The following is a 14647-nucleotide window of genomic DNA, read 5'->3' on the forward strand; positions in this document are numbered from 1 at the left end:
TAAGCTGTACTACACAATGGAAGTTGTATTGTACAGAACACAAATACAGCAAAGATACTACAAATACGTAGTAGGTGGTAAGGCTTAGTTCCTAGTGCAGGCGGAAGTTGCGGTAAGAATCAAAAGCCTAAATCTCCTGACACCGACTGCATGGTAGACCACCGACATTAGTGGATACGACCCTCTTTGATTTGTGAGGATGGATTGGTTGTTGGGTGAAGCTAATGCAGATGAGATCGCACAGCCATGGTATTAATACGTGAGTTGATCCCTGACATCTTCCATTCTCATCAGTCTCTTCTAATTTTACACCGCCATCTGCGCCTCGTCTGTGGCGCCCACATCTACACAGTACCACTGGGTACATACAACTACACAGCCTCTACTTCTATCATCCTTAGAATGGTGGTGGCTTCAATGCATATTGACATCAACTCCAGATTCTTCGACCCTACTGCATGAAGGGTATGCTTGTTTATCTCCCATATTTTTCTCAGTGTGCAACTAGAAGGTCCTCTGTAATTTAGTACTAAATCAAAGTGTGAATTACCTACGAGGTAGGTATTAGGTGCCCCCTTTGCCCTAGGTGGGTGCTTGCAAGATTAACCTGCCATGCAGAGTTTAATATTTGCAGCAAATTGCAATGTCTTTCCACGTTACTCTTACCGTTATAAAAGGTCACGAGTCATGCTCTGTTGAATAAACTGCGTAGCAAGTACTTTTGATGGACGACATGAACTTTTTTGTTACTGAGGCCCGGCGGCGGGCGCGGTAGGCGGGACCATGCTTCCGATGTCCTCCATGCATACCCCTACCGACAAAACCACCACCCTACAATACTACGTACAAACAACTTACAAGCAAATATCCCTCCAAACTTAGGCAAGGTCGTTCCGTCGGAGCATCCGCGCTATTAATCGAAGATAACCCCAAGCATATCAGAATTGCTGGAAGATCAACTGTCTACTTTTCTTTCCATCTTGCAGTCATGATTATTCGATCGAATACTGACCAGTCATCCGAATCAGCCCTTACTAGTTCTTTGCATTCTGACGGTGGTCGGAAACTTGTTTCGTTTCCTTCTTGCACGAGAGTTCACTTTCTCATTGCCCGTAGAGCCACTGCTTGACTGGACAGGTGTTAATAGGCACATTCCTTACTCACCGAAAACGGTTGGTTGAACAGTGCACAACTCTTTCGGTGTACTTCAAATGCTCGCATCTAAGATCTGGTCATCTGCCTAGGCAAGTTCTGGCGACCACACCAATGTATTACATACCTGTAAACATGCAATGTGACCGCATGGTAATGGTAGCTTTTGCCTTCCCTGTTCGAGATCTCGATGCATATTTCCGCTAGTTAGGGTCGCGGAAAGTGGCATGGCCGGCCACGCAGATAATCCAGGATTATGGTTCCACCAATCGATAATATGGTGGAGACGAAGACCGCCAAACCCAAATTCCCCCATTTCAGACCCCACCCCTGTCGTTGACGTTTCCTCCCTACTGGTAGGGTGTCAATTAAATTGACCGCAAGGCTGCCACATTCCTTATCAGCAAATCAACCTTCTAGACGTCAATCTCGATGCAGTCAGACAACCCTCAACTCAATCTTCGCGTCAGAGACTCTGCACAGAGAATTGAAGAGACTGTTCTGCTGCCTACGGCCTCCGGTTGAGAACCCTGCCAGATTCGTCGACGAATTTCTTGCCCAAAAGCGGACGCCATATGACCGGTACTTAGCCTTGAAACGACCGGAAGCAGTCACAAGCAGCTTATTCCATCATGTCAAGCTACACAGAGATGCGTAACTTCCATGCTGATCGTCAACGATGCTTGTCCTTCCTAGGACTCCACCCATCTCGTTCTTTCGATGACACCACGAAATCGGTAAATGTGGCTGGCTCTAAATGCCGTTATTGGTGATAGTACATTGTCTGCGGTAGCATAACGTCGTAGGCAGCGGCACTCATCCTTACTCAGGCTAAGTTAGGTTTCTCAGACATACGAAAGGACTTCAACAGTTCGTTTAGCGGCCGCAACGAGTTTTCAACGTCGTCTTCATCCGCGAATCGAACGTCGTCTTCATACTGATTTGGGAGCAACCGTTGCATCACGATACAAAGTGTACCTGTTCGGTTTTGACGTATGCAATGCTCGTCTCACAGCTGGCCGTCTCTTGGATTGCAGCATTGCTTGGGGTATCCTAATTCGGTCCTATGTGCAGTACAATCGATCGCTTCCGGAAGAATGGCTCCTGTTGCCCTTGTGATTGCGCACCTAGCCCAGTGGATCTGAACATGTTGCTCCTCATTGGCCGCTTATACTGGAGCGTCGACGCTGCGCTTCGGCATCTGCTGCACCTTTCCTCCGACGCTCTTGAAGTGTTCTATAGTTTGCTAGCATCTACTTGCTCCTGGAAGATGTGAGTCCGACGAGCGTCGAAGGTCTTCTCAGAGTCTTCCCTACAATAATGGTCCTTGATATATGCCGTACACCGCTATGCCTCAGCCCGCTGAGTCGACTGCTCTAACCTCAATATGTCCATAGTGTTCATCGACCTACCAAAGTGGCATGATTGGAAAGGACGACTGCAGTCCAGGAATGGGTAAAAAATGCATATGCATATGTGCCTTTCGATCGAATTGAATATCTTTGCCTTCCGCCACGAGAGTCTGTGGCGGCTTGTTGCCTATCATCCGCGTGCGAAGCGAGCAGGATTGGAAATACCTGCGATCACATGTGCCCACGGCAACGTAGCCAAGAGATATAGAGTAATGTTTGGGATGCTATCAATGGCACACCGTCAGGTCGATATCTGTTCGGCGCAGTAGGGAGAGGGACTCTATCTGACATCATGTCTGGTCAAAGCTCAGGAGGCATTGTGAGATAAAGCATTAGTTGGAGAATGGCGAGACTATATTTCGAATCAACTATCCATTTCAAATAGTACGTGTCCTCATGCGCAGCAAAGTCCCATTTTCCAGCAGCGCGACCAGGCAAGGCCTGTCTCCTGCCTGTTTCTGCATGGAAGCGTGTCGCTCAGACATTGAACGAATACATCTCTAACAACTTCCTCAATACGGGGTTACTTGTCTACGATAAGGTGAGCATCACTCGGTCTCACGCCCTATTAAGAAAGGTATCACAACATTTCCTCCATCATAGGATTAGAGCCTTGATAAAACATATAATCCAATCTGAGGATAGCGGTGCATCTTTGAGACTTCGTTGTGCGAACGACGCTAAGCTCCCGTCAATAATTGCCTTAATCAGCAACCTCGTATTCACTTTTAAACCGAGGCAGAAAGCATGGAGGATGCAACAACACACTGGCGCCCACCTCAACGCATGTTACTATGACAGGGTTCTGGAGCTGCCGACAACGCAGAAAAGGGACACATCAACCACTCCGCCACAAGGACAGCGCCAGTGGGTTTCGAATCACACTTAATTGACGTACCCCTCACTGACTACCGCCGGTTACACCGTTGTTCCAAGGTTATTCTGCAAGCATCATAGAAAAGGCTACGAGTTAAGGCCGGTTGGTCAGTCAGTTAGCTTTACCCAATCATCCTCCGCTACAGTCTTCAGGGTGCGATCGGAGAAGGACCACCGATAAAGTCTATGTCATAAGCAGACCAATGAGACATTATCACTTGATCGCCTTTTACTAGGTTACCCTTGCTATAACAAATAATAGAAAGCAATGCTACCCGGCATCCGCATGAAGAGAAATGGGAAAAAAGTAGCCTTGGTTGTAGGAGGCTCAAGAGGCATCGGTCGTCAAATTGCCATTGATCTTGCCAAGAGTGATTACTATGTTGTGGTCGTTGCAAAAACCACTTCAGATGCTTACAAAACCGATCCATTCCCCCCTGATCCGAACTCATCCCAATCTACGATCAACACAGTCGTCCGAGAGATCAAGGAAGCTGGAGATGATGCGCTCGCGTTGCCCGTTGACGTTCGGGACCCCGCCAGTGTAGCTAATATCGTTGATGAGACTGTGAGGCAACTTGGATCATTGGATGTGCTGGTGTATAATTCAGGTGCCATCTGGTGGGCGTCTGTGGAGGATACGCCAATGAAGAGATTCCAGCTGATGCAGCGCGTCAACCTTGAAGGTTTCTATGACAGGCGAGTATCCTGGAAAAGGCTGTATCATTGATGTTGCGCAGGTCTGTACGGCTCCATACAAGCTGCATTCCCGCATTGGAAAAGGCAAGGCTGGAATGCACGAATTGTCGTCGTTTCGCCTCCGATATACTCACGATTCTTTCGTGGCAAGACCGCTTATGCCGTGGGTAAGAGGTACAGTACTCTGGGCGTCAACATGTCTGATAGCAAACCGTAGGCAAGGTCGGAATGAGCGTATTGACGAAAGGCCTGGCCATGGATTTTGTCAGGCAGGGACGAACGGATATGGCTATCACTAGCATATGGCCAGCTTCGGTGAGTGGTCAACTGTCAATGGAGAAATATTGTTGACATCAAGGTAGGCAATCGAATCAGCGGCCACTAGGAAGCACCGTGATCCTTCCGTACAACAAGATCTGAGAAGACCGGTGAGCAAAGCCGGAAGGATCCTGCTCCTTTTCCTGACCAATGCAGACCATCTTCTCCGATGCTATCCTAGCGATGCTGAAAGCTCCACCGGGAGAGGTCAACGGGCTCATCGACACTGACGAAGACTTTCTCCGCAAACGGGACGTCACAGATTTCTCGAAGTACTCCGTAGTACCGGGTTCGACACCAAGGCGAATTATGCCTGCCGAGTTTCCAAAGCTGGAAGTGGCCGAACAGGATGATGAAGGCCAGAGAATGGATAGTACTAAGCTCACCAAGTCTAAGCTTTGATTTGCAATGGAGAAAAGTATATATCACTGGTCAATGATCATATACATCTATTGGGCCTGGATTTAGGAATGATGTGTGATTTTGATCCTTCGTCTTGATCTAATGCAACCTATCTCAGGCCCAAGTCATAGCTACGAGCGGCAGTGAGATATTCCGTGCATGCTCGCTATTACTCGTAGTATCACCACAAGTTCCATTTCTCTCGCTGCTGTAGTCAAGCATGTACCTTGCAGGAGCTCTTGCCAAACGTCTCGGGAAGCCTGATAGACTTCCCAGAAGGCCGTGGTCAGACTCAGTCGACAGCTAAGGCGATGCTTCATTTCGCATATCTGATTGGGCAGCTTGGTGTGCTCCCAGGGTACGGTTTACGGAGGTCTCTGCCTCTCCCAACTTTTACCATGCCTAGACCACTTTCGAAATGGCGGTTCAGTTTCGATGAGTATTGAAGGACATAGGTTACGGATCCTGGACGTGAATGTAAACACTTGATGTAAGAATAACCTTGTCGTGGTTTTCCCAAGCAGGCTATGTTCTGATATGCGAACTATGAGCGTACGGCCTTACTCTGGGATGATGGAGTTTCTGACCGAACATCTGATGAAATCACATATTGCTGTATCCATCTTTAAGCCGCTCAGGGACGATGTTTTACTGCTTAGATAGCACGTATTCGAGTAGGGCCAACGACGAGGCTGTCTTCAACCACAAAGACGTAGGTTTTGCCGCAATAGCTCGGCTGTGGTTGCCCAGTCTTCGGGAAGACTCTTGTTGGACCTCCGACCAAAAGGACCGTAAACTAACTTATGTCTGACAATTCTCCATCAACATCGCCTTGCACATTCATTCTCTTCTTTACTCTCCTGTTTTCGCGATTGCGATAATTGCCTATGCTGGATGCCTGAAGTAGGCTGTCATGGTTAACTCTTAGTGTCAATAGACCGAGAAGGAGGCCAGACAGCCTTGTCATGTCTGCCCTGTTGAAAAGAGAGCAGGGGGGCGATGCCTAGTCCCACGAGGTTGCAAGACTTCATCTTCATGATCAACTCCCTTGAGATTCGAACTTCAGTCTTTTCCTACGTCTTCTCTCTTCACTGTTTTCTCTTTGTTCGCGCTTCTGCTAACCAAGTTGTTTCTCGGTGCACTGACAAGTAATCCACTTCAATCTCCTCGGCCCGTCTGCCATACTTTAAGCCAGGTGACGACATCCTAGGACTTGCTGAGTCCAATATCTCAGGTCACTTTCGGACAACACGGCTTGCTAATTGAAGGATATGGAACCGGTGTCTGCAACTCTGGGTATTGCCGCCTCAACTGTGACACTGGCGGCATTGGCTGTGGGTGTCGGTAGAACTCTCACGACGGTGGTAAACACACACAGGCAACATGCTGCTCTGATTTATTCCTTGATTGGAGCATGTAAAGCTGTTGAGGTGGCTTGGAAGCGAATTCATGCCTGGAGTGAGGCACAGAGCTGTCCCACCGATGGACTCGATTCTTCGTTTTACGAACAGCTTATGGCTTCCATTGACGTCGGCCGGGTCATTCTCGGCAGTTTGCAGCAGGATCTCGAACCATTTACTCATGTTATACCTGGACAAAAATCTGCCTCTGGAACGTTGAGAGCGTTGCTGAACGAAAGTACACTCAGAGACCACTGCGTGAGGCTTAATCTTCAAGTCTCTTCGTTACATCTGCTGCTTGCTACCTCAACCTTGTCAGTCTTCCTTGCGACAAACCAGATTTTTTGGGGGTATACTAATACGAATTAGACCTCAACCCGAGACTCGGGACTTGGTATGTGAATGTCTGAGGCCCGTTTTTAGAAAGGACGAGGAAAGCGCGTGGACAATTGTATTCAGTGGGCCTGCATCCTCACCAAGCTCACTCATCAACGCGTCAAGGACTGAAGATGATACCAGCAGTGTCTGGTCGGAAAGGTCATTTGCTTTTATCAACGATCTACTGACTGCCCCTGTATACAAGCGTCTGGCGCTCTCTGCGCTACAACGGCCAAGACCAGCGCAGGAATTAGACGGAGTTCTACCCTTGACTCAGGCTGGAGCAATAGCTAGCTATCACATGCTTCCAAAGAAGCCCTGGGTTTGTGATTCGATCCACGAGACGTCTATAAATACCAGGAAGAGGCGGTCTACAGCAGCGACAACCATAAAGCATATGAAAACAATTGACCGGGGCGCAATGCTGGTGGCAACCGACGCTGCGTCGGAGGTCTTTAGCTCTGGTGTCGTGACGGATCTAAGAGATACCCTATTGTCCTCGCGATGGCTACCCCTCAGAGCCAGCCTACAGGGTGGACTTATAAGTATGGAAGAGCAACTCAGAATCAATGCTAAACTGCTTGATGCTGCAGCTAACAACAACCTGGTTGCAGTGGCGGAGGCTCTTGACGCTGGAGCAGACATCAACGCTGTGAGGCCTGGACAAGGTTGGACGGCCCTACATTTTGCCATAAGTCACTGTTGTCCAGCTGTGCGGTTCCTACTCCAGTATCAAAATGTCAATGCTCACGTCCGTGAAAACAACGGAAAAACCTTACTACACAAAGCAGTTCAATATCAATGTGAAACTTGCATACAGAGCTTGCTGGACTTCGGAGTTTCCATGACTGACGAGGACGAGAGTGGCTTTTCGGCCTTCAGGTATGCTGTTGAACGCTGTGTTAGTATTGAGCCTCTACTGGCATTGCTGAGGCATGCAACAAGATATGAAGTAAAGACGGACGCTGTCACAGCTCTGGGTAAGGATGCATTGTACAAATTATGTTGCCTCCAACCCTTACGCAGAGCACATGCGGCCATTCTTGTGCGCTGTGGGTGGTCATTAGCGATGTTTGCGAATAATGATTCATCGTTGCGCTTAGCCTTTGATATCTTGGAAGAAGAGCAATGGCTGCTGATGTTGATGCTGGAGCAGACCCAGACGACTTTGGAAATCCGTGCTAAAGTGCCATTGTGGAATGAAGTGCTCATGGCAGTCACTAAGGGACCAAAGAGGAACACCGCTGCTTTGCTGAAATTGCTTCGTGCTGGTATTAAATATCAGCACCTCAAGTTTGAAATTTATGGCCTCGCAGTTAGCCAGGACGATCTTTCTCTCTTAGATTTACTGGATCGAAAAGCCCATGGGAGGATCCTGCGTAAGCAGCGCGAAGTTGCTACAAACAGCGAGGAAGCCCTAGATGTTGTTTTCCCAAACGCCAACAAGCGACCCATTTCAGCTAGCAAGGACGATTCGGAAGCCGTGATGTTGCATGTGGCCGACGAGACAGAAAGTAAAGCCGTCTTGCATCGACTACAACGAACCAAGATTATTGATTTTCTAAGGCATCACAAGCCAGGAACGAATACCAATCAGAGACAAGAGGTGCATCCAAAGGATGCATGTGTAGCGGGAGCATACCACATGAGACACGGAATTCAAGATTCAGACCATAGATCGAAGATTTGGGGAAAGCAGGAGATATGCTTCGGGCTTCACTTTAAAGGCGAATGGTCCATTGCTGCCGACAGGGTATCCATCAATTCAAATCAGTCAATTTGAGGCCTCGGATTGAATTGATTACATAATCAGCGCCCTCGAATTGAATTGAATTGACTGATTTGACAATTTAATCAATTTGTATGGATATACGCTATTTCGACTTCGACAGCGGCGAGGAGGCAGAGGAGGAGAAGGACAAGGGGTGTCACGTGTCACGTTGGAAGCAGGCGACGAGTGCGCGAGATCTTCAGCCCATGTTGAGTGCTATCCTAAGACTGCAGAGCCGACGGTAAGGGCCCTGGGGTCGCTTCTATATAGCAAGCATGCCCCTTACTAACGTCTAGTGCTAATCAATACCCGGCGCCCTAGCGCTAGCGGGCGACAAGCATGGCAGCCGTGACAAGGGGCCTAGTAGGAGGATATATCTGTATTTTAACTATTAGCACCTAAATAGAGCTTATTGATATTACTTATCATCGTCTGTATCTCAACCTTGTTATTATACTAATTCATGTTAGAATTAGCTATATATATATGGCTAAATCCTTAACGTTATATGATTGTATTCTACGTAGTTGTATTAGCCTCTCTTTCTTCTAAAGATAGATTCTACAAATAGATAAAATTCTACTTATCCACTTCATCACTAATTACTAGCCAATTTAGCTCAGAATTAGTCCAATTTTCTTCTACACATACAAATTGACTGAATTGACAATTCTATAGATGCCAAATTGAATTGATTGAGTGTTACGGCCACGGCACTGGCATAGCACCAGCATGGCCATGGCACGTCAATGGCACGTCAGCAACACGCCCTGGCAACAGAGCGCTATTCTAGCGCTACCTCGGCGCCAAAGAGGCACCTGCCAAGTAGGGCAGTTAGTAGCATAGTATTAGCAGTAGCTTAGCAGCTAGATAGAAGAGGGCATCCTACACTCCACTGACGTACCATTGAGGCACAGAATTAAATTGATTGAATTGACTAGATTGAATTGACTAGATTGAATTGACTAGATTGAATTGACTAGATTGAATTGACTAGATTGAATTGAGTGGACACCCTGGCTGCCGAGGGAGACCTCAGCCCTGTGTGCTGCGAGCTTGACGCGGTAGAGACCCAGATCGGACATGAAGAATGCGTCCCTCAGCATGATATTGATTTGTCGCCTACAAAGGGTAAGAAGTCCAAGCGAAAGCAAGACCAGATCCTTTCGCAGCTGGCTCTCGCAGCATTCCAACACCTCCAAGTTGCAGATCAAATATTTCAAATCGATGCTTGGGATACTCCATGGTTTCACTCCCCCATACGAGCTACCCTCTGATCCAACCTTCGTCTTCTCATACGAAACCTGAGACATGCAGCAGTCTCAAGGATGACGCACATTTAAGGAGAGCCTTCCAGAACATCGTCAACATATATCCCAAGCATCATGCCCGGTTTGACAACGCGAACGCTCCGGTCCAAGACCACTCTCCACACGCTTCCCGCTGCTTTGCCTCATAGCTACTGGTCGGCTTGGCGCAGATGAAAGCGGGAGAGTTAGGGTCAATGACTACCTGGCCGCGTGAATATATTGTCCGTGTCCAAGCGAGCCACTGCGTTGATTCTTTCCCAAACTATCTAGCAACGCCCTCTCCAACGTCCTGGTGCTCAACTCTCGTTGCATATTAGCCTACACTCTTCTGCCATGGTATCGCTTGTCCAACTATCTCTCAAACCTCAACCATTCTGCCGACTATAACCAGTTTGCGCCCTTGCATTGGAAAACAGCTATTCACACCACGAACCGTTACCATACTGCGTACATTGAACCACAGTTTCTGCACAAACCAAAAACTAGGCTGCCGTCGCCTCAGCACCAGTACCATTAATGCTTCGACGTCGAAGCATTTGGCGGAGAACGATCTCATCCGGGAGATTGAGTGGCTGTGAATCCACCAATCACTTTTCTCAGCTTCGGGACTACTTCACTCGACACGCCTTCATACTGCTGAGGCTTCAACATCAAGCCTCCTCGAACGCGGCGCGGCCTGCGCTATGAAGAGATGATATCGTTAGCATCTGTCAAACGAAGAAAATCGGTTTGGACCTACAATTGATGTTATTCAGCTCTTCTACCAAAGACCGTGTATGTATATGTATACAGATCAGACTCCACGGACAGACAGCAAGATTTCTTCCCCAAATGCGCTCCGAAACGCAATCCACTCAAACTGCCGGCCGAACCGAAAGAAGATGCAGCCAAAAAACCCCCAGCTCACAGGACATACTTTTGCCTGCTTGACAATCATCATCGTCAGCAAAAGGACACCAGAGCACTTCATCTCATCGGAAAAGCTGTTAAGTACACCCTCTTCGTCATGGCTGCAGCCCATACAGATCAGGTGAGATGAGGTGAGGTGAGGTGAGGTGTTGGCGAGCTGGGCTAATCGAGAACTCAAGGATGACTCGATGAGCGAGCGGCTGGTGAGAGGATGAGCACGAATGAGTACAGTGTAGGAGATGGTTGGGGTGAGGGGCTGGTATCGGAATGAATGATTTCACGGGATATGTCTACGTGTCGTATGATTATTGTATATTGAGACTATACCGATGGATGGAAGGGAGAGGGCAACTCGCTATGCTCTTCGCGAAAGGCGAAGTTGTTGGTCCATCGAATCTCGGAAGTGATACCTGATCGTTGACGTTTGGATTCGTGAGTAGGGGAAGCTGGAAGGTAAGGGGAGGGAAGAGATGCACCGATTGCGCGAAGAGCCGAGTTGAGCAGCGCATCGGCTCAGCAGGGACGGAAATCGGTGCGCAGCACCCACGTACAAGGTCAAAAGTATCACTGGTGGGTAGAATGAGAATGGGGGACGGGAATAGGAATGGGGAACGCGGAGTCACTGCCTCAGCACCCGAGTAGTTAAAGCAAAATATCGAATATCGAAGGCGAAATCGAGCGTTGAAATCAGGTCTCAAAAAGGTTCTACGAATCGATAAAACTCAAAAACAGAAAACATTCCCCCGCAGAACGCGAAACGCAGGAACGAATGGTTCTACGACTTGGCTGATTCGCATGATGGTGGTCATGGATTACGGCTGTTGGACATGCTGTCTGTTGTCTATCTGGAAGCCTTTTTCCGATCGAACCAACCCCTCTTACCCGCTCAGGCTCCTGCAACTGCAGAGAACTTCGGCGTGACCAGGTGTGGGCTTTTTCCCCATCGGGAGACTTGCCTTTCAAGAAAGGAATGACTTGCAGTAGGTTGGGTTAACCGACGGGTGAGGGGAGTCCCCAGCATCGCTTCAGCACGCGAACGCTCTGACTAGGGCTTCGATGTGCATGGGAAAGGGGGTGGAGGGCAGGAATGGTAGAAGCTAGCACGAGGTCTCTTTGCCATGACCATCGCTTCAGGAGGTCGTTGGTGGGGGCGCGATCTTCTAGAAGAAAAACTGTCGATCCCTTTCGGTCATGCTCGGGGCGATGCGTACTGGGAAAGTTTGGGAGTGTTGCCCGGATATTCGATGGAGTCGCGCTGTTGGAACGGGATCAGTCGATGGCCACGGCGGAGGTTGCGCTTGAACGTCTCGTCTCGTCGGATTGTCCGTCTTTGACGTCCGAACTCTTCTCTTTTCTTCTTCTCACCAGGGGAGGCAGATGAGAAAGTAGGAGCGTTTGGCGTTTAGAACTGAGGAGGTGTCGGTGGCGTCGTTCTTAGCGGAGCATGAAGGGACAAACCAGCTTACCAGCTGTGGTAAGTAGGCATCCTCTCTGCATCCAACTCCGTGGCCCCCCCGCCCCTTTCTGCACCCGCCTTCGCCGTATTCGTCGTAGCACAACTCTTCTTGTCCTTAGCTGCAGCGTTGGCCGTGAATGCACCGAGAAGATCAGGCCCTCCAGGGCATTTCCGTGACGTTTCCATACGTATCGCAGGTTGTCGTCTCCTCGACGTTGCCTTCCTGATCAAGGCTCTGCGTAACCAATGGCGGCACATCGAGACCTCGTTTAATCTGATCTCGTTCGAAGACGGTGTTGAGATCCATGAGGACGGGGATAACGGTCAAGCGACCAAGTCGTGTGTCGCCTGCGTGACGGTGCCGGACGTTGAAGCTCGCTAGACCCGTAGCTCTGAACTTGTCTCTTTCCCACTCAGTGGTGAGTGCAGAATCAATGAAGATCTTGATCGTATCAAGCACATCCGTTGATGCTGTGGCCTCATTCTTGAATGGTCCATTCTTGTAATTTGTGTCATGAACGTCATGATGGAACGCGGACGGCAGATGAGACTCCAGCTCGGAGAAATCGAACCCGATTATGGCGGATGTGATGATATCAAGGCTGTTCTGCTAGGCATAAGGTAACCATTAAGAGACGTGATCGTGAGGTCTTGAGTTCTTGGACGAAGTACTGGATGGTATTAGCTTGCTGTTTCAGTCCAAGATGGAGGAAAAGATTAAGAACCTAAGAATGGTATTAAACTGAACATGATTGAAGTATGTCAGAGGATTCCAGATTGGTGAAAGTGCAAAGGTTGGCATCACCCAGATATGATAAAGAAAGTGTTTCAGACTCGGAAGCTGCCGAGATGGGAGTATAGATAGCAAAGTCCAATGCTTAGGCTGGCAGTATAATGGCCTCACTCAGACCTCCGACGAGCCTCCTCAACACACTTCTTCCAGCTAACGCGCTTGATGAAAATGCTGTCGATAATGCTCACCGCAGCAAGGCCAGCAGCCGGTCCAATCCATAAACCCCAGAGTCCAAGATGTGGCGGGCGAAATGTGAGGCAGAGTGAAACAGGAATGGAGAACTTGGGTTTGATTAGTGGAGCTCATGGAAGGATAGGATTAGAGACAAGAACGGAGCTTACCCCATAGTATACGACTAGATTTGTCCATGCACCAAAGTATTGAAGCCCCAGGCCACGCAGTAGCCCATTACACAATGAGGTCGTACTGTCAACCAGCTGGAAAGCGGCACAAATCGGCATCACCAATGAGACGACGTTCCGAACGTCCAAATCATGCGAAAAGATTCGCGGGATAACATCTTTCATAGCCACGAGGAAGGAGAGGTTAAAGAGACCAATACCAGAAAATATGAAAAAATAAGCTGTTACCGCGATCCGTGCCGCATCAAGAGCGCCAGAACCAATCAGGTTTCCAAGTCTGGTACTCGCTGCTATGCTGGCTGGCATCGGAAGGTGGTACATGAGAACACTGACATTGTAGAGCACGGACTGGGCTGCCAAATACGTTTTTCCCAGATAAGCTGAAGAGAAAGTCAGGATTTCCCAGGCTAGCCATTCGGCTTCCACCGTGAGTATACCTGGCACCGCAAGCCTTACCATAGGTCCCCAATTCTTAAAAGCATTCCATGAAAAGCCAGGCCAGCATTGTAGCGAGTGGGGAATTGCAAAGCGTACATAGAGGAGGAGTAAGATCGGCTGCACCAAGTTTGTCGTCGATATGGCTGCAGCCGCACCTTGGAGAGCCCAACCGAGCTTCTGTACACACTTAGGCATTCGCCGCAAAGTAACACCAGAAAATCAGGCATCACTCACCCAAACAAATATCCAATTCAGCAGAATGTTCAATGGCGCAGTGACTAGAAGAACAAGAAGCGACGGAGTGAATATGCCCTGCGCCTGAACAAATCTTTTACCGGCTTCAAAAGTAGCGAAGCCCGGCGCCCCGATCAGGTAGATTCGCAAGTAAGAAGCAGCGAGAATTGCGACATCTTTCTCGGGAACAATGGCACCCAGTATCCAAGGCGAACAAAGCCAGACAGCGCCGATTGGAATAGTGACAAGCCAGAGGAAGTAAATCATCCGTTGCATATGCAGCCCAACCATCTTCTTGTTATGGCCTCCATAGGCTTGTGAGCACAGTGTGTCTAAGCTTGTGGCTAAGCCCTCGTAGACGGCGAGACCTGTCACGTTTGAGGTCATGTTGGCTAACGCGACGGCTGCAAGCTCCGAAGACCCTAAGTGTCCAGCTACAATGGCCGTCGTTACATTGAATGAATGTTGTAGGACAGAAGTTAGCATGAGTGGTGCACCGCTCCATACCAGGAGCTTTGCTTCAGCAGTCCTGGTGGTTGCGAGTCCTGCACATAATCGCTTGGAGCCACTCTCTGCGTCTTTTATTGTGTGGTCCGAAAGCCCTGAAGCAGCCGCCTGCGAATATCCGGTCTCGGGCAGAAGCGGGGTGCTCTCAGAGACATGTGAAGCCATTCGGGCCAGGAGAAACTGTTTATAGTAGGATGGACAAAAAATCCAGGTAAATCGAGATCACAACC

At 48.8% G+C, this 14647-nt stretch overlaps 3 protein-coding genes across 3 annotated transcripts; 2 read left to right on the forward strand and 1 right to left on the reverse strand.

Annotated features, from left to right (window-relative positions):
* Positions 1–3708: 3708 nt before the first annotated feature.
* Positions 3709–4859, forward strand: EPUS_00875 (uncharacterized protein; the record flags this gene model as incomplete). The annotated part of the gene is made up of 5 exons (XM_007802434.1): positions 3709–4126; positions 4181–4306; positions 4357–4454; positions 4502–4567; positions 4614–4859. The coding sequence occupies 5 exons, from the start codon at positions 3709–3711 to the stop codon at positions 4857–4859; spliced, it is 954 nt and encodes a 317-aa protein (XP_007800625.1).
* A 1271-nt stretch (positions 4860–6130) lies between these two features.
* EPUS_00876 (uncharacterized protein) lies at positions 6131–8420 on the forward strand (the record flags this gene model as incomplete). The annotated part of the gene is made up of 2 exons (XM_007802435.1): positions 6131–6573; positions 6629–8420. The coding sequence occupies 2 exons, from the start codon at positions 6131–6133 to the stop codon at positions 8418–8420; spliced, it is 2235 nt and encodes a 744-aa protein (XP_007800626.1).
* Positions 8421–12234: 3814 nt separating this feature from the next.
* Positions 12235–14582, reverse strand: EPUS_00877 (uncharacterized protein; the record flags this gene model as incomplete). Its single annotated transcript, XM_007802436.1, has 4 exons — positions 12235–12690; positions 13065–13157; positions 13218–13853; positions 13911–14582. 4 exons carry the CDS (start codon positions 14580–14582, stop codon positions 12235–12237), a joined length of 1857 nt encoding a protein of 618 aa, XP_007800627.1.
* Positions 14583–14647: the final 65 nt, after the last annotated feature.

The sequence above is a fragment of the Endocarpon pusillum genome (assembly GCF_000464535.1).
Source record: "Endocarpon pusillum Z07020 unplaced genomic scaffold scaffold1719, whole genome shotgun sequence".
In the NCBI taxonomy this organism is placed as follows: domain Eukaryota; kingdom Fungi; phylum Ascomycota; class Eurotiomycetes; order Verrucariales; family Verrucariaceae; genus Endocarpon; species Endocarpon pusillum.